At 42.2% G+C, this 17594-nt stretch overlaps 1 protein-coding gene and 1 non-coding gene across 7 annotated transcripts in view; one reads left to right on the top strand and one right to left on the bottom strand.

Moving 5' to 3' along the window:
* The window catches only part of ACOT9 (acyl-CoA thioesterase 9), a 25784-nt gene extending 9794 nt beyond the window's left edge, over positions 1 to 15990 (bottom strand). The window contains exons 1-8 of one of the 6 annotated variants that reach the window (XM_081809046.1): positions 15876 to 15990; positions 12579 to 12676; positions 10647 to 10682; positions 9787 to 9832; positions 7783 to 7953; positions 7480 to 7517; positions 2730 to 2813; positions 2216 to 2319 (exon numbers count right to left, since the gene is read on the bottom strand). In XM_081809046.1, coding sequence (XP_081665172.1) covers positions 2216 to 2319; positions 2730 to 2813; positions 7480 to 7517; positions 7783 to 7953; positions 9787 to 9832; positions 10647 to 10682; positions 12579 to 12676; positions 15876 to 15898 — 600 coding nt within the window. In that variant the 5' untranslated portion in view covers positions 15899 to 15990. Of the gene's footprint in view, positions 1 to 2215; positions 2320 to 2729; positions 2814 to 7479; positions 7518 to 7782; positions 7954 to 9786; positions 9833 to 10646; positions 10683 to 12578; positions 12677 to 15584; positions 15755 to 15875 lie in introns of those variants that run through there. The other 5 variants (XM_031023504.2, XM_081809044.1, XM_081809045.1 and 2 more) reach the window with 5 other exon arrangements.
* Positions 1079 to 1151, top strand: TRNAE-CUC (transfer RNA glutamic acid (anticodon CUC)). Its single transcript has one exon. It is a non-coding gene; the product is annotated as a tRNA-Glu (tRNA).
* Positions 15991 to 17594: the final 1604 nt, after the last annotated feature.

The raw sequence follows: 17594 nt of genomic DNA, 5'->3' as shown, positions 1-17594 counted from the left end.
GAATCTCAGATCTGTACCTCTGAAACAAATAATGCAATATATGTTAAGAAAAAAAAAAAAAGAAGAAGGTAGCAGGAGGGGAAGAATGAAGGGGGGGAAATCGGAGGGGAAGACGAACCATGAGAGACGATGGACTCTGAAAAACAAACAGGGTTCTAGAGGGGAGGGGGGTGGGAGGATGGGTTAGCCCAGTGATGGGTATTAAGGAGGGTACATATGCATGGAGCACTGGGTGTTATGCACAAACAATGAATCATGGAACACTACATCTAAAACTAATGATGTAATGTATGGGGATTAACATAAGAATAAAAAAATTTTTAAAAATAAAATTAAATAAATAAATAAATAGATGTTAAAAAAAAAACCAATGTGCACAAATCATAGCAGCATCCCCTACAACCTTACTGTGTTTTGTTCTAAAAACAGTGTTACTGTCAGTTACAGCAACATGGGAGTTAAAGAATTCAACTGCTTGTATATAGCATCAAATAAAAAACTACCTAACCATTCTGACAAAAAACTTTAATTACTGCAGAGCAAGCTGCAGACTTTTTCCAAAAGGTGAAATGCTTCATCATTCCAGAAAAGAAAAAATGTTTCTGAATAATGGGCCTACTGAATACCCTGGCGTAAGTGAAGCCATTCTTTTTCTCCCTTTTTTATTATTTATTTATTTTTTGAGTAAAGTTAACACACAGTGTTACATTAGCTTCAGGTGTACAACACAGGGATTCAACAAGTTTATCCATTATGCTATGCTCACCATTCGTACTCTGAATTATCTGATTTCTGTGCTATTATCCTCTTTGAGGAAACTTTTCCTGTCAAATTTCTTGATTTCTTTATAATACCTACTCTGAGTTCCGCTCATTAGAGAGGCTGTTCCTAACTGCTGTATTGGTCTAAGTGACTGTTACGGGTTGAACAGTGAACAGTGTCCAGCAAAAAGATATGAAGCCCTACTCCTCAGTACCTGTGAACATGTCTTTACTTGGAAATAGGACGAGGTCATACTGGAGTAGGGTGGGGCCTCACTCCAATATTACTGATGTTCTTATAAGAAGAGAAGAGGGGCGCCTGGCTGGCTCAGTCAGTAGAGCATGTGACTCTCGATCTCGGGATCGTGAGTTCGAGCCCCACGCTGGGCATAGAGATTACTTAATAAAAAAAAGAAGAAGAAGAAGAAGAGAAGAGACACAGAGACGCAAGAGGAAAAGAGCATGTGGCAATGGAGGCAGAGATTGAAGTGTCAGAGCTGCTAGCCAAGGAATGCCAAGGACTGCCAGCAAAGCACCAGAAGCTAGGAAGAAGCAAGGAAGGATTCTCCCCCTACAAATTTTAGAGGGGTCATGGTCCTGCTGAGGCCTTGATTTTGGGCTTCTAGCTGCCAAACTGTGAGACAAGTTGTTTTAAGCCACCTACTTTGTGGTACTTCGTTACAGCAACCCCAGGAAACTAAGAGTGACCAGTACCATTCATGCCTAATGTAACTCAGACTCTTGTGAAATTCTCTGGGGCAAAACCAGAAACAAGCACCTTAATATGTAGCTATATATGATTTGAAAGTAATAAACACTGAACATAAATACCAAATAATGTGTCAGTCTTTATACAGGAGGAAGACGTTAATAAGCTACCGTTTACGGGGTGCCTGGGTGGCTCAGTCAGCTGAGTGTCCGACTCTTGATTTTGGCTCAGGTCATGATCTCAGGGTCCTGAGACTGAATCCCTGGTTAGGCTCCCAGCTCAGCAGGGAGTCTGCTTGAGATTCTCTCTCTCCCTCTGCCCCTCCCCCCACTCGCTTTCTCTGTCTCATTCTCTCTAAAAATAAATAAATAAATCTAAAAAAAATAACCTACCATCTGCATGGAATGAACTTTTTTTTTTAAAGATTTTATTTATTTGACAGAGAGAGACACAGCGAGAGAGGGAACACAAGCAGGGGGAGTGGGAGAGGGAGAAGCAGTCTTCCCATGGAGCAGGGAGCCCGATGCGGTGCTCGATCCCAGGACCCTGGGATCACAACCTGAGCCAAAGGCAGACGCTTAACAACTGAGCCACCCAGGTGCCCCATGAAATGAACTTTCAATTCTTTTTCTAGAAGTGGTGAGCTATATACCTGTCTATTGATAGATAGGTAAATACGCTGTTCTTCCACTAGGCCTAGCTGGCTGTATTGGAACAAGCAGGCAAACTTTAGATGAATACACACCTGAAACATTTGCATCTTCACTTCCATGGATGTCTTCCCAACCCAGCTAACATGGCCACTGAATTTAATGTCCTGTTCTGGGCTTAAGCTCATCTTCTGCATATCTGCAAAACAGAAAATCAATCTGAGTTCATACCATACCCCAAATTTTCTCTATTACAACTGGAAAATTTCACTTGAAATTCTGGCAAATTCCACCACATTTCCTCTTTTCTTTTTTTTAGTCTTCGAAACTAAAAACAACTTTTTTGACATAGAAAAGAAATTTGTTTATCTTTTTGAAAACTGCAGACAATGCGAAGAATATAAAAAATAAAACTGGAATCATGCAAAACCCTTCCACTCAAAGATTATTATAATAAATATGTATCTTGCTATATAGCATTCTAGATATTTTCATATATATATATATGCATAAAAATTCCCCCATAAAAGGAAAATATTTCCTCTAATTTCAATAATCTCTTATAATTACTGAGAATTCTAATGACATACAGAAAATAATATCGCTTACCAATCTTGTCCACCAGGGCTGTAACTATTGACAAAGGAGACATCTTAGCTTCATGAATTCTGGTGTGCATGTAGCAGATAAGAACTGTAAGGGAAGAGAACCAAATAAAGGAAAAGCAAAATTATTTCTCGTCATTTACAACTGACTCTCTGAAATTATCTCGTTTTTGAAGACCCAACCCCCTATATCCCACTAGTGGTCTTATCTGAGGACCAAAGACTTTTCATACATTGAAGAGATCTGGGGATTCTCTAATCTGACTGCCCACTCAATTTTAGATTTGGTGAAGAAACCGAAGCCCAAAGCCCAAACCCACCAGGTGGCCTGTCACCGCTGCACAGAGATGCAGTGCCTCAATTACAGAAAGACCCCAGCACATGAGTCTGACAGCATCAGACATCTTCAGAAAAGAGAAACAAATCACAAGGACTCAGCTATTTTCCCTCTCTTTCCTAATCATAGAGCAATTATTTCGCTTAAGTTATTCCTCCTTCCCCACAACACCCTTGACTCCTACACTACATTGCGGCTATCTGTATACCTTCCATATTTTAATAAGTTTAGCATGGCTCTGTGCACCTTACAAATAACAACTGACTTTTTTTTTTAAAGATCTTATTTATTTATTTGAGACAGAGAGAATGAGAGAGACAGAGAGCACAAGAGAGGGGGGAGGGTCAGAGGGAGAAGCAGGCTCCCTGCCGAGCAGGGAGCCCGATGCGGGACTCGATCCCGGGACTCCAGGATCATGACCTGAGCCGAAGGCAGTCGCTCAACCAACTGAGCCACCCAGGCGCCCATAACAACTGATTTAAAGTTGTATTATACTCTTGTGTTTGGTGGCCTCACTGCTTCCCCATGATTCATTCAAACTTGTATCATTAGCCCTCAGGACCAGGGTCTGCACCCAATAAATATGAGTTAAGTGACAATAAATCCTTTCCATCCATGGACCTGCTAAAGGATGCCCTGGGGGAATGAGAGGCTGAAGGCAAGAAAGTCCATTTAAAAGCCTCTGTGGTAGGGCGCCTGGGTGGCTCAGTTGGTTAAGCGACTGCCTTCGGCTCAGGTCATGATCCTGGAGTCCCGGGATTGAGTCCCGCATCGGGCTCCCTGCTCAGCAGGGAGTCCGCTTCTCCCTCTGACCCTCACCCCTCTCATGTGCTCTCTCTCTCTCATTCTCTCTGTCTCAAATGAATAAATAAAATCTTTAAAAAAAAAAAAAAAGCCTCTGTGGTACCCATAAAATAAATCGTACGTGGCTGACCTATGGCAGTATCAATGGAAATGAAAAGATCCTAGAGTTAAGAAGAAGGTGCACTTGACAATAGTGTAATAACCCCAGTGAAGGGGTGAAGATGGTACACCATTCACTGAAAAAGAGAATATGAGAAGAGCAGAATGAACTATTTTCAACATGTTAAATTTGAGAAGCCTATGGCGTATCCAAATGGAGATGTCCAGGAGGACAAATTGGTCTGGAACTCAGAAAAGCATACTGAGAACAAGTGAAGCATTGGGAGTAATTGAGATTACTTATAGTAAGTGGACAAATAAGCAAAAAAGGGCAGAAAACAAAACCCTAGGGATAACTAACATTCAAAAGATCACCAGAGAAAGAGGAACCCACAAAGGAGACTGGGAAGGAACAGCCAGAGAGGCAGGAGGAAATGTCCCCAAAGCCCAAGGATGAGTTTGACAATATTAGGAGCCACAAAGGGGTCAGGGAAACCTTGAAGAGCACCCATCAGATCATGAAATAAGGGGGCCAATGGAGAGCTTGGCAAGAGCACTTCAGTGGCACAGAGGAGCAGAAGTCAGAACACGTGAGACTGGGGCGCCTGGGTGGCTCAGATGGTTAAGCGTCTGCCTTCGGCTCAGGTCATGATTCCAGAGTCCTGGGATTGAGCCCCGCATCGGGCTCCCTGCTCCGCGGGGAGCCTGCTTCTCCCTCTGCCCCACCCCCTCTCTCTCTCTCTGTGACTCTCATGAATAAATAAATAAAACATTAAAAAAAAAAGAACACGTGAGACTGGGAAGGAAACAGGAAGTCAAGATAGAGAGGAAATAAAAGCAAATTACTTTTTCCAACTCCTTCCAGAAAGTTAGCTCGGAAGTGAGGGACAAAGTTCAACAGTGTTGTAAGGGAAAGGGATTTTACCTACTTTTCCTTATAAGATGGAAGAGCCTTGAACATGTTTATAAGTTAAAGGAAATGTGAAGTTGAAAAAAGGCTTGAGATATGAGAGAGAGAGCATAGGTGATAAGGCAAGTTGCTGGAAGAACTGGAAAGAACAGAATCCAAGTGAACAGGTGAAAGGAATTCAACAGGAGCCAATGAGGAAAAAAACAGGGTAGAGGCAGACGAGTCTGTGTATTTAGGGACACCTAAGTAAACTGAAGTCAACAGTGTGTGTGTGTGGTTTTTTTTTTTTAAAGGTCAGTGAGAATGTTTACCCAAGTTCATTTATTTTTTAAAAATTTTATTTATTTATTTCAGAGAGAGAGAGAGAACAAGCGAGAAAGAGAGCATGAGCCGGGGGCGGGGGGGCAGAGGGAGAGGAAGAAGCAGGCTCCCCGCTGAGCAGGGAGCCCTACGCGGGCTCGATCCCAGGACCCTGGGATCATGACCTGAGCCGAAGGCAGATGCTCAACCAACTGAGCCACCCAGGCGCCCCTAACCAAGTTTATTTAATCTGAAGAAACAAGCAGCTGGGTGTTAAGCCTAACAATGGACTTATGTCTATATTGTAGAAGTCATTAGAGCCTTTCTTTAAACCCTTTCCCAACAGCTCAGTCCAAAAGTCATTAGTAAGAGCAAGCAAGGTAGCCCAGAATAGGATGTTGGAGCCCAAATGGGGTCAGGAGGACATAAAGAGAGGAGGCAACAGGAGCAATGGCCCAGCATGTTGCAGGCTGAGCACAATGAGGACGGTGACCCTGCAAAAGGGAACCTAGTATGAATCCCAGTGAGATGACGGGAGCATCCATGAGGGGTCCATGAGGGGACAGGGGTGGCAGAGATATGAAATTAGCTTCATGCCAGGGAAACTGATAAGTAAATGGATTTAGGATAATGGAGCCAGCTGGAAAAGGAATTACAAACATGAAAAGGGAAGAAATGAATGAACCTGTGGTGCTGAACCAGAATTGGAACTGTCAGCGTAAACCCATCATTTTCACAGATGGATAAACAGACAGAAAGACAGACATGGAAGTAAATGTATGTGCATGTGCACAGATGCCCCACCTCGTCCACTGAAAGGACACGGGAGCAGTGACACCCCATCAGCAGGGACCACTCCCAACACAGATATCTTGGTTTCTAATGACCATTCTCCATCAAAAAGAACCAGAGCTCCTTGGAGATGTGGATGATTCTAGGACTAAGCCAGGGAAAGTACAAATAAGCCTAGAATGTCTTCCTGTGCCAGAAAGTGAGGAAGTGCTCAAAGAATGAATAGGGACACATAAAAAAACAACAACAACAACAACAAAAAAAAAACAACAGTCCAGTCTGAAGGGATTGGGACAGTCCCGGCACAATGTGAGCAGCACAAGAGATGAAAGTGACATTATAATCCATTCAATGAAATAGAAATCCTTGAGTCCATACTGATTTTAAAATAATAAATTAGGGGAGCCTCGGTGGCTCAGTCGGTTAAGTGACTGCCTTCAGGTTCAGGTCGGGATCCCAGGGTCCTGGGATCGAGCCCCGCATCAGGCTCCCTGCTCCGCAGAGAGCCTGCTTCTCCCTCTCCCTCTGTAAGCCGCCCTGCCAATCTGTGTTCTCTCTATGTCTCTGTCAAATAAAAAAATAAAATATTTTTTTAAAAATTAAATAAATAAATAAAATAATAAATTGGAGGTCTGACAAGAAATGGACTGTTTATAAGGTCTGAATTTACCTGCCTACAAGGTACTTATTAATTACAAAGGGGGAAAGAGTAACTTTACAGTGAAGAAGCCTGGCAGACACCACCTTCATCAGGGAATCAAAGTTAACATCCCAGTAATGGGACAAATGAGAATTATGTGCCAGTTGATGAGAGGCAGTAAGAACACATCATCCTTCCTGTGATGTTCCTGCCAAAGATGCAGGTCTCAAATCCAATCTTGGGGAAGCATCAAATAAACCCAAATTGAGAGAAATTCGACTGGCCTATAACCTTCAAAAGTTCCAAGGTCATGGAAGTCAGAGACACACTGAGGAGCTATTCCTCACACAACAACTAAATGCAACATTTGATTCAGAACTGGATCCCCTCTGCTACAAAGGACCACTGGGGAAAGTTGAATGGGGTCCGAGGATCAAAGAGTCTAAAGTAGCAGGGTTAATTTCCGGATTTTGATGGCTGTATTGTGGTTATGGAGGAGAATGTCCTTGTTTGTAGGAAATAGTAATGAAAACCATCGGGGGTGATGTGCATCACATCAGCAACGTATTCTCTTACATGACTCAGAGAAGAACAATTCTTTGTACTGTACTAGCAACTTTTCCATAAATTCAAGACTTTCTGAAAAGTTATTAGAAAGAAGAATTAATGAGATTACAACTGTTAAACAGGAATCTACGTTTTCAGGGAAAAAAATTATGACAATTCAGAGGTAACAGAGGCCCTTCTTTTACTCCTCTTTTAGAATATTCTCAGCTGCGCAAGTTAAAGAATTAAAAAAGCCCCTCTCCAGCCAAAGGATTCAATGTATAGCTGTAAATATCTACTTAGAAATGCTAAAATAATACCAGTACCTCCTAAGCTGTCAAGGTCCTCAAGAATCCTGCCAAATCTGTGAAATAAAGAAAACTGTGATTAAATGAAAACCATGATCATCACCCCTTAAAAATGAAGAACACAGTTTGGGTAGATGAAAGGTTCTAAAATTGAATGGGGGTGACGGCCGCATGACTCTATGAATATACAAAAAACCACAGAATTGCACACGTTACCTAACTGAATAGTATCGTGTGGGAATTACATCTCAAAGTCACAATAATGAAAGGAAATAAACTAAAAACAAATAAATGACACAAATAAAAAGAGTGCTGTGTTACCTTATGGTGTTTTGAACAGTCAAATATTTCTCTCGTAATTCAGGCTGACTACCCAAAGGCAAGAGAACCTCACTATAACTGTCTCTCATTCTCCTGGGTGGCAGTCCTTTCTGCGACTCAGCCAAAAAACTCTGAAGTAATTTTCTTTCCTCCATTGCTTTCACATGGTCTCTGAGAAGAAAGGATGCAAGCTTCATGAAACACAGAGGCAGTTGCTATTCCACATGCCAGTGACATTCAGGCAGGTCAGACACCATCAAAGGAGGAAAATGAAGGTCTGGACCTACCTCATCCTCTCTTCCTTCCCTCCCTCCCCACCTGGCACTTGGTGGAATTAAAATGTTTCTGTTAAAATGTCTTGGGCTTGTAGATAAAAAAAAAAAAAAATACTTATAAGTGATACAGATATACCCAAACAAACCATATATCCACCTCATCAAAAAGTGTATTCAAAACACAGAATATTTGACATCCAATTAAAAATGCAGCGAGGGACACAAATATACATGCGGACTAAGGAACAAAGTGGCCACTGAACTCCATCTTCCCATTTCTCACCTTGACAATTCTCGCATTCTCTGTGCCCCAGCTCGCTCTCTCTCTCTCTCTCTGCCTTCAATTTCAGGAAAGAGAGACAGAGGAAGAAAAATGGAGTATATCCAAAAGAAGTATGGAAGGCAGAGCAAAAGGTAAAGAGGAGGAGAACATGAAAAGGAGATGGGAAGGGAAGAAAAAAGAAGAGATGATTAAAGTGGGACAGAAGAGAGAGAAAGGGGAGAGGAAACTAAAATGTTGACAATATCATTAATTCAGACGTCTTTCTAAGCTTCACTTATGAAGTATTATTGCCAGAAAGGTTTAGCTTACCAAAAATAGAGGGGGTAGAGGAAAAAGTTAAATGGCACCAGGTAAATCCTAAATATGGAACATTCTACATGACATATGGCTTGGCCTCTTTAAAGTCAAGCTCATAGAAAAAAAGAAAAAAGGAGGGAGGATAATTGTCTACTATTCTAGATTAGGGGAGACCAAAGAGTCATAACCACTAAAGGCAATATACAATCCTTTATTGGATCTTGGTATTTTTTTAAAAGCTGTAAAAGACATTTGGGGAACGGGTGAGAAATTCTGAATAGATAAGTAATATAATATTAGGGAATTAGTGTCAGTTTCATTGTGTAAGAGAATATCTTGTTTGTTAGAGACACACAATTGCTGATTTTGCTACACAAGAGAATATATTTATTTATTGGAGATATATGCTGAAGTGTCATGATATCATGATACCTATAATTTACTTAGAAATAGTTCAACCAATATATGCATATTGGCAAATCTGGAGAAACATAAGTATCCAATCAAGATGGTAGGGACACAGGTATTCATTTTTTCTACTTTTCAGTAAACTGAAAATTTTCATATAAACAGTTAAAAAGAAGTCATTAGATAATTTCTACACAAGAATAGATTATTTCATGACTAGTGACTGCTTTTTCTTTTTATCTCATTTTAGTCTCAAAATTCGGTACACAAGAAGGATATTATCCTATTTCACAGCAGGGAAATACTGAGAGACCAGGTTAACTGTGAACTGACAAGAAGCAATAAAGGAGTCAGGCTGCATGAAATAGAAAAACCGAGAAACTTGGGTTTAAGTCCCAAACCCTGATACTTAATTATTCAATCTCTCTGAGTTTCAGTTTCGTCATTGGTAAAAAAGACAGGAACATACACCATAAGCATGTCACAAGTTTTGTTGAGAATCAGTGAGGTAATATACCTGAATGCACTTTGAAAAATGTAGAGTACGTGTAAATCACATTATTTTATGACAACAATGCATCCAATGATGAGTATGTTGGAATGTTGGTCTTCTCCCCCAAGTAAAAAAAATACCTCTCAACCCATTTCCGAACACAGGGCCCCCTCTGTCCCTACAATGAGACCATCAGCTGGGCCTACATACAGCCTCGCCTATAGGGATAAAAGAAATTGCATGCCTACCTCCAGTTTGTGGATGCTCCTACTATCTCCCGCAACTTATCACGAACTGAAACAAAAATAAAGAGGTCACTCCAAGAAACAGAGAAAAATTGGAACTGGATTATGGCAATGAGTTCAAGAACAATGAAAAGCAGTTCATGCACTCAGAAGCTTTTTTTTTTTTTTAAAGATTTTATTTATTCATTTGAGAGAGCGAGAATGAGAGAGAAAGAACACATGAGAGGGGATAGGGTCAGAGGGCCAAAGCAGACTCCCTGCCGAGCGGGGAGCCCGATGCGGGACTCGATCCCGGGACTCCAGGATCATGACCTGAGCCGAAGGCAGTCGCTTAACCAACTGAGCCACCCAGGCGCCCCCATGCACTCAGAAGCTTTAAAGAATGATTAATTTCCATTTAATGCCACAACAAAGAGCTCAGAGAAGGGATCAAGCCTCTGCTTCCTAAAAACTTGAGACAACTGTTGTCTCCTTCGTGCAGAAAAGAATACTCTTGTGCCAATCACTGGGATTTACTTACATAAACAAAAAAGGGTAACTCCAATTATTCATCAGGTGGGGCAGTATCACAGTCAGTAGGAGTCCCTTTATGATGGAGATATTATGACCCAAATCATCACCTCGCTTCTTGTAGGCAGTAGATCAGATTGCTTAGCGCAGAGACTAACACTGATATCCAAGTCTCATTCTGATTTTTTATACTATCCTAATTGTCAGAAAAGTTTAAGCCACAAAAATGAAGCAAAGATGTAAATCAAGGATAAGCAAAGAAAAGCAATTTAATTTTAGTTAATGCTCAAAAAGTGCAAGAATGAATTAATGCAAAAGCAAATTAAGCACTTAAAAAAGTTGATACTAATTACCACACACACCGTGATTCACATGTATAGGTGAACATGCTATATGGATAAAGGGAAAATAGATAAGCAGTGGAAATTGAAGACTAAAAAATAAATCTATACGATTTCATATAATGTGCTAAGTTCATGTTTTTTCTAGCATTTACATGCATTTATATAGGATTTATAAAATACATATTCCAGTTATAGGAAATGAACTACAGCAATCCTTGGTCCTTCAATAACTAACCGATCAAAACAAAATAAGGTTAAACATGCACTTCAATGAAAAAATAGTTGATTTTTCTGTCAAACAATTGTTACACACCATAAATTTGGTACAAACTCTAATTACAACTAAATCATAGGGGCGCCTGGGTGCCTCAGTCAGTTAAGTGTCTGACTCTTGGTTTTGGCTCAGGTCATGATCTCAGGGTTGTGAGATCGAGCCCCACACCAGGCTCTGTGCTCAGCCTGTAGTCTGCTTGGGATTGTCTCATTCTCACTCTGTCCCTCCCACTACTCTCTCCCTCTCTCTCTAAAATAAAATAAATAACATCTTTTTTTAAGATTTTTAAAAATTATTTATTTATTTATTTGACAGAGAAAGGGCACAAGCAGGGGGAGCGGCAGAGGGAGAAACAGGCTCCCCGCTGAGCAGGGAGCCCAATATGGGACTTGATCCCAGGACCCTGGGATCATGACCTGAGCCGAAGGCAGATGCCCAACCGACTGAGCCACCCAGGCGCCCCAAATAAAATCTTTAGAAAACTACTAAATCATAGAGAACTGCAAAATATACAGGCATACCTCATTTTATTGCACTTCACTTTATTGTTCTTCACAAACAGTATGTTTTTTGCAAATTGAAGGGTTGTGACAACCCTGCGTCAGTGCCACTTTTCCAACAGCATTTGGTCACTTTGTGTCTCTATGTCACATTTTGGTAATTCTTGCAATATTTCAAACTTTTTCATAATTATTATATTTGTTATGCTGATCTGTGACCAGTGAGCTTTGATGGTACTATTTTAATTGCTTTGATATGTACACTGTTTTTTTAGACATAGCACTATCGCATATTTAATAGACTACAGTGTAGTGTAAGCATAACTTTTAAATGCACTGGGAAACCAACAAATTGATTTGACTCACTTTGTTGTGATATTCTCTTTATTGCACTGGTCTGGAACCAAACCTGCAATATCTCCAAGGTATGCCTGTAACCACTAGGAAATTGTGGACTTATTTGTGACTTTTTTTCCCTCCTGAGCTCCTTGAATAAAAGAATGGTCAGAAAGCATACCAAACAGTACACTCGCCGATCCTCGCTGACATAAAATCATTATTACTAGTTTAGTCAGTGTAAGAAGAAAGGTGGGTATTGAGGGCCAAGAAAAAAAGTAGAACTATATATATATATATATATATATATATATATAGGACAATATGAGGATCAGATTATAAATATATATATATACACATATGTATATAATAAATTTGTACCTTTTCAGGAAGCCACAATTTTAATTATAATCAATACTCCTAAACTGATATAGACATCCATAGTTTGCATATCAGACTAGTAACTGAAATTAACTTCAACTAAGCATGGATTAACAGCATCTCTAACAAAACTATAGATTAGGAGCATTTAGTTGCTACAAATGAAGGGCCCATGTCTTACTTATACAGCAGGTGTCTTTTGTGCATGCTTTCCACTTTAGTACTGATACAAGGAAGGTGGATATCATTCAACTGAAAGAGCTCCGTCTCCCAGGAACAAAAGCTCAAATTCTGAATGTGGTTTCTACCCAAAGCTATACTGAGTATTTTATACATGAGAAGTTCTACCGTTAATATGTCTCATTTGTCCTAAACTACCTATCTATATGCCTCCCAAGTAAGACAGGGTTTTTTACCACGTGGGTCTAAAAGGTAAACAGCCATGCTTGCCTTCATGCATATGGATGACTCTCTGTTTCTCCGGATTCTGGGATCCTTGAGTCAGTCCTCTGCCAGGAATAAGCAGCCCCTTGTTCAAGGAACAAAACCTACAAAACAAGATAAAACATACTGGAGTAGGTTCCATGGCTTCTTGGCAACCCCAAAGACCCGCCCCTCCTCCCAGAACACTTGGCCAATCCATATCCTTAGTATATACTTTCTTGTAAGGGTCTGTACTTGTTTCTCCAGTGTATGTATATTTGCATATGATGCTATTCTACAAATCATCTCTCCAACCAGAGTAAACATTTCATGAGAGCAGACACCAATTAGCTAACAATCTACAAAATAAATAAAAGATACCAACCAGGTTTAATGGATTTACTCTTGCCTTTTTATTAGCTTCAGAAGCCCAGAATCAATTTGGTAAACAGTTGAGTAAATTAATTATGAATATTTATTATTAATTATGAACATTTATTTTGTTCTTTATTCTCACACCATAAGCTCAAGCCAATTATAAGTTAATGAATTTGAAAACAGAATTAGCCCTTTCCAGACTCAAAGAGAATATTTATTGGACTGGGCCAGAAATCTCCTAATCCCCAAACAAAATAAAAACTATTTGCCCAAATGTGCCTAGCCTAGTCTGCCAAAATAAGTTAAGTTGGTTTTAGTTCACTGTTTTAAGTGTTGACTCCCACTCACTCACTATCATATCAGGGATAACACACATACAGTGTCAGAGATTGACAAAGCAATTTGCTGATTGCACAGCTGAAGAAAGCAAGGCACTGAAGAGGTCAAGAACCCCAAATACTGTTACTCATTCTAGTTCAAGTTACTAGTAAATTCTTACTACCTCATGCCAGGACAAGTGAGGACTAACACCCCCACCCCCCCAAAAAAGTTTCTTCATCTGTAAAATGGGGTATAGTATCTTATCCTACAGGACTGTCATAAGGCGAAAGAAGTTCCTATACACACATGCACACATAAGTGCATCTGTAGGCAAGCTGTTTTTTGTTGTTTTTTTTTTTCCACAATCTCAAGCTACTTCCCTTTTATATATGCAGCACTGAAGTGGAGGGAGCGGAAGAATGGTTTAATCACTACCCAACATCTCAGTACCTCAGAGTTACTGGCTTATCCCCTGATAAGCTCTCCGGAGTTTTACAGCGAAATCCCTAGGTAGGCCTTTAGAAGAAACTGTCAAGAAGCTTTGGGACATTCAGGACTCTATGATTGAACCTTTCCAATAAAAGAAGACCAAGGAGGCCAATCTCTTCATGGCTTGCTTAGGAAGTCACAGAAGTCACCTTAGGTGTGAGCAAAGTGTCTTAGCTCTGTTCCCGGTCCCAAGCTTAGGGTAGGTGTCCAGGAAGAGCTTTCAGTACACTAGCAGGCAATGCCACTCATATGCCCTCCACTCTGGGGAAATGCCTCAATTTAGAAACTGAACAAATTCAGGTGACTCTTTGGTGAGTCTGGGGGAAAAAAAGAAGCTACAAAGATTGCCCACTTGTCAAATAGCCTAATCATCTCGAACAGTCTGTATTCATTTATGAACTCTTCCACTCACTAAACACTAACAGAGTACCTGCTTAAGGTTCAACAGAATTTACCAGAAAGGAATGCAGGTTTATGGGAGTTCAGGGCAAAGAAAGAGACTTCCAAACTGGGGGAGAGGAGATCAAAAAAGGTCTCCTTGGGAAAAGGCACATGGCAAGACCATGTAGCTTTTTTTTTTTTAAGACTGATTGATTGATTGCTTTGACAGAGAGAGAGCGCCGCGCACAAGCAGGGGGAGCTAGAAAAGAAGAAGCAGGCCCCCCGCTGAGCAGGGAGCCCGATGTGGGGCTTGATGCGGGGCTCGATCCCAGGACCCTGAGATCATGACCTGAGCCGAAGGCAGACGCTTAACTGACTGAGCCACTCAGACGCCCCAAGACCGTGTAGCCTTGCAGAAGGCCCCTCACATCATGTCCAACATAAGCTAAAGCCAACTGTGGCCCTTCCTGTAATGTAACACTGTCTAAATAGTGTTAACAAAGCTTTTCTTTTTTAAGTGCTATGAGAGAGAGAGAGAACCTTTTTCAACAGATAGCAAGATCCACAGGGACAGTGAGTGAGAGTGAGAGAGAGAGAGAGAGAGAGAGAGAGAGATCCAGGATCCCCAAGAGAAAGGATAGAGTTCAGTGTCAGTCAGCACCAGTGTGGCCCACACCGAGCTGGTGCACCTGTAGCAGGATGATTCCAAACGCTGGAACAGGGGGGAGGCCCCTGGGAACTGGCCAGGCACAAAAAACCTGGGGACAGCTGGAGTGCTCGGGCGAAAGGGGCTGGGGGAGAGCCAGAATTGCCCTAGAGTCCCTAGGCATTAACTGTGCAAGCTGGCATATGACACATACAAAAAGGCATCCTCCTTGTCCAAGTAGCCTAATCAAGCCCCCCCACCACGCCCCCTCGCTGCTCATTAAAGGTAAAATTTAGATCAGCACCGAAGGCCCTAGGCACAGTCCTGACTGAGGTCCTGACAGCCCAAGAGGTACCCTGAAATCTCTGCGCACATTATAATACACTTTATCCAGGGTCCAAGCGGGTCAAGCACTTAACCCTAAAAATGCTCTCCAAAGGAGGGCAAAGGGCTGGAAAGTTAATGTGGAATCCTAAATGCTAGCTATCCGACAAGGGGCTACGCCCAAACCACACCCCTGATGAGCAAAGAGAAAGGAATTTCAGGGAACACCCAACTTCCTCCCTTAAAGTGCCGCTTCGCTTTTAATATCAAACTCTGCTCCAGAAGCTTTTAAGGTGGGGGTCGCGGCGCCCCACCCTAAGCCAGACAGCACCTGTCCAGGCGCGGCTGCAGAAGGTGGGCGCCCCTTCCGCCCCCAAATCCTCGCATTAGTCCCTCCAGCAGGCGGCCGGCTCCTTCCGCCCAGGCCCGCTAGCAGCCCGAGCGCGAGCGTGGGCGACCCCAGGACGGCGCCACACCTGCCCCCGGCTACCTACCGCAGCGCCGCCCGCCTCATCGCGCTCTGCGGCCGCGCGCGCGACCAGAGACCCGGGCCACGCGAGCCGGTCCGCTGGGGAAGTTGCGGGAATGGAGAGCGCGAGTTCAAGCGCGAGCGCGGGACCAGACCTCGCTCCCCACGGCCGCACCCTCGCGGAGCAGCCGCCCGGGGGCGGAGCCTTGCTGCTGGGGGTGGGGGCTCGCGGCGGACCGGGGGTGGTGCGCGGCGCCTGCAGCCTCTGTCATTGGCGGGAAGCCTGAGTTGGAGGACAGGCCAACCCCGCCATTACCGATTAAAGGCACCACGCAGCATGGACGGAGTGTGACGTGGAGGCCAGAGGTTCTCGGAGCTTGTCTTCGTTATTCCGCTTCGCCGAAGGCCGCGCAATCTTGACCCCCATGCCTGGGCTCCCGGTCTGTGGTTCTTGCCCTTAGCTGCGCGTCGGAATCTTCTGGGCAGCTTTCCGGAATACTGATGCCTGAGCCCCACCCTCTGGGGATTCCTATATAGTTGGGAGTGGGGTCCGGCCTTCAGGACGTCTGAAGGCACCCCGAGGTGATGCTTACGTATGCGAAGTTAGAAACCACTGACCTAAAGGGAAAAAATTGTTTCTTTTCTTTTTTTTTTTTTTAAGATTTTTATTTATTCATTTGACAGAGCGAGAGAGCACAAGCAGGGGGAACAGTAGAGGGAGAGGGAGAAGTATGCTCCCGGCTGAGCAGGGAGCCTGATGCGGGGCTCGATCCCAGGACCCTGGGATCATGACCTGAGCCGAAGCAGACGCCCAACCATCTGAGCCACCCAGGCGCCCCAAAATTGTTTCTTTTCTAATCTCGGCCTGCCCCCTAGTGTTTGAAAGTTGGAGATTTTGGCTGGCCCAGAGCTATTCAAGGCCAGAGAGTTAATATGATTTTACCCTACGACCTGATTCTCCATTTCATTCAACGAATTCTTATTAAGCCGTTTGCAGTGCGCCAGACGCTGTTGTAGATGCTGGGGATGCAACAAAATAGACAAAAATCCCTGCCCTTTGGGGGCTTACCTTAGAAGGAAAACAAGTCAGCAAGTTAGCAAATAACATAATTTCAAACGTGGTAAAGCAGTCTAAAGAGAAACAAAACAAGATAATGAGAGAAGATCCTTCCAGAATATACACAAATCTTGACTTTCCCTGAAGATGTTTATTTCCTAGGAGGCAGGGACCATACTGCATGCTTTTTATGATACCTCATGCTTAGTAAAAATGTGTCCATTTTAATTAAGCTGGCTTTTTTTTTAATCACTTCATAAATTACAAATGGAACATGGTCTTCGGCTTTGTCTTTCCTCTCTACCTACCTTTCCTTTTTATGAGACCCACATCCAGAAGACTCTCCTTTTGGCCATCAGGAATACATTCTTTCATTTTTGTTCATATTGTCTGTACCTCTTCAGTGATGGTTTTGATACATTTTGTGTCACTTATACTTTTTAACACTCTACCAACCTAACACAGTACAATAAATATTTTATTGAATTACACTATTTTTCTTCTTTTTACTTTTGGTTAAAGCAAAGTTAGATGCAGAGAGAAAAATTAAAGAGAATTTTTCAGGTTACAAAGATGGTATAATAATGGCTAGTGACAGCTTATAATTTTTGTGCAATCCAGTCACCTTCCAACCAGACACATTCTCATCAGCATATAAATGGTGTCAGTTTGGACCAGAACAGCTGAAACCAGGGACTCAATGCCATGAAGATGCCTTCTTTCCATCGCTTATCTTCACTTCCCTTTGCACACTGGCCTCATTCTTTTTTCTCTGTATAATAGCATTCTCCACATAGCAAAAGAAGTTCCTGAACTTTACATCTTATCACCATAGCCACATGCATAGAAACTGAACCAAATTTCTGTGTCCCGAGTAAAAAAATTCCTGAAAAGAAAGGGGATTGAGAAGTATAAATTTCCCATTATAAAAGAAATACGCCACGGAGATGAAAAGTACAACATAAGGAATATAGTCAA

Source organism: Leptonychotes weddellii, chromosome X (genome assembly GCF_054177405.1).
Source record: "Leptonychotes weddellii isolate Sample4059 chromosome X, ASM5417740v2, whole genome shotgun sequence".
NCBI classification, from domain to species: domain Eukaryota; kingdom Metazoa; phylum Chordata; class Mammalia; order Carnivora; family Phocidae; genus Leptonychotes; species Leptonychotes weddellii.
The sequence above is the reverse complement of the archived record's forward strand: the minus strand, read 5'-3'. Positions and strand labels throughout refer to the sequence as shown.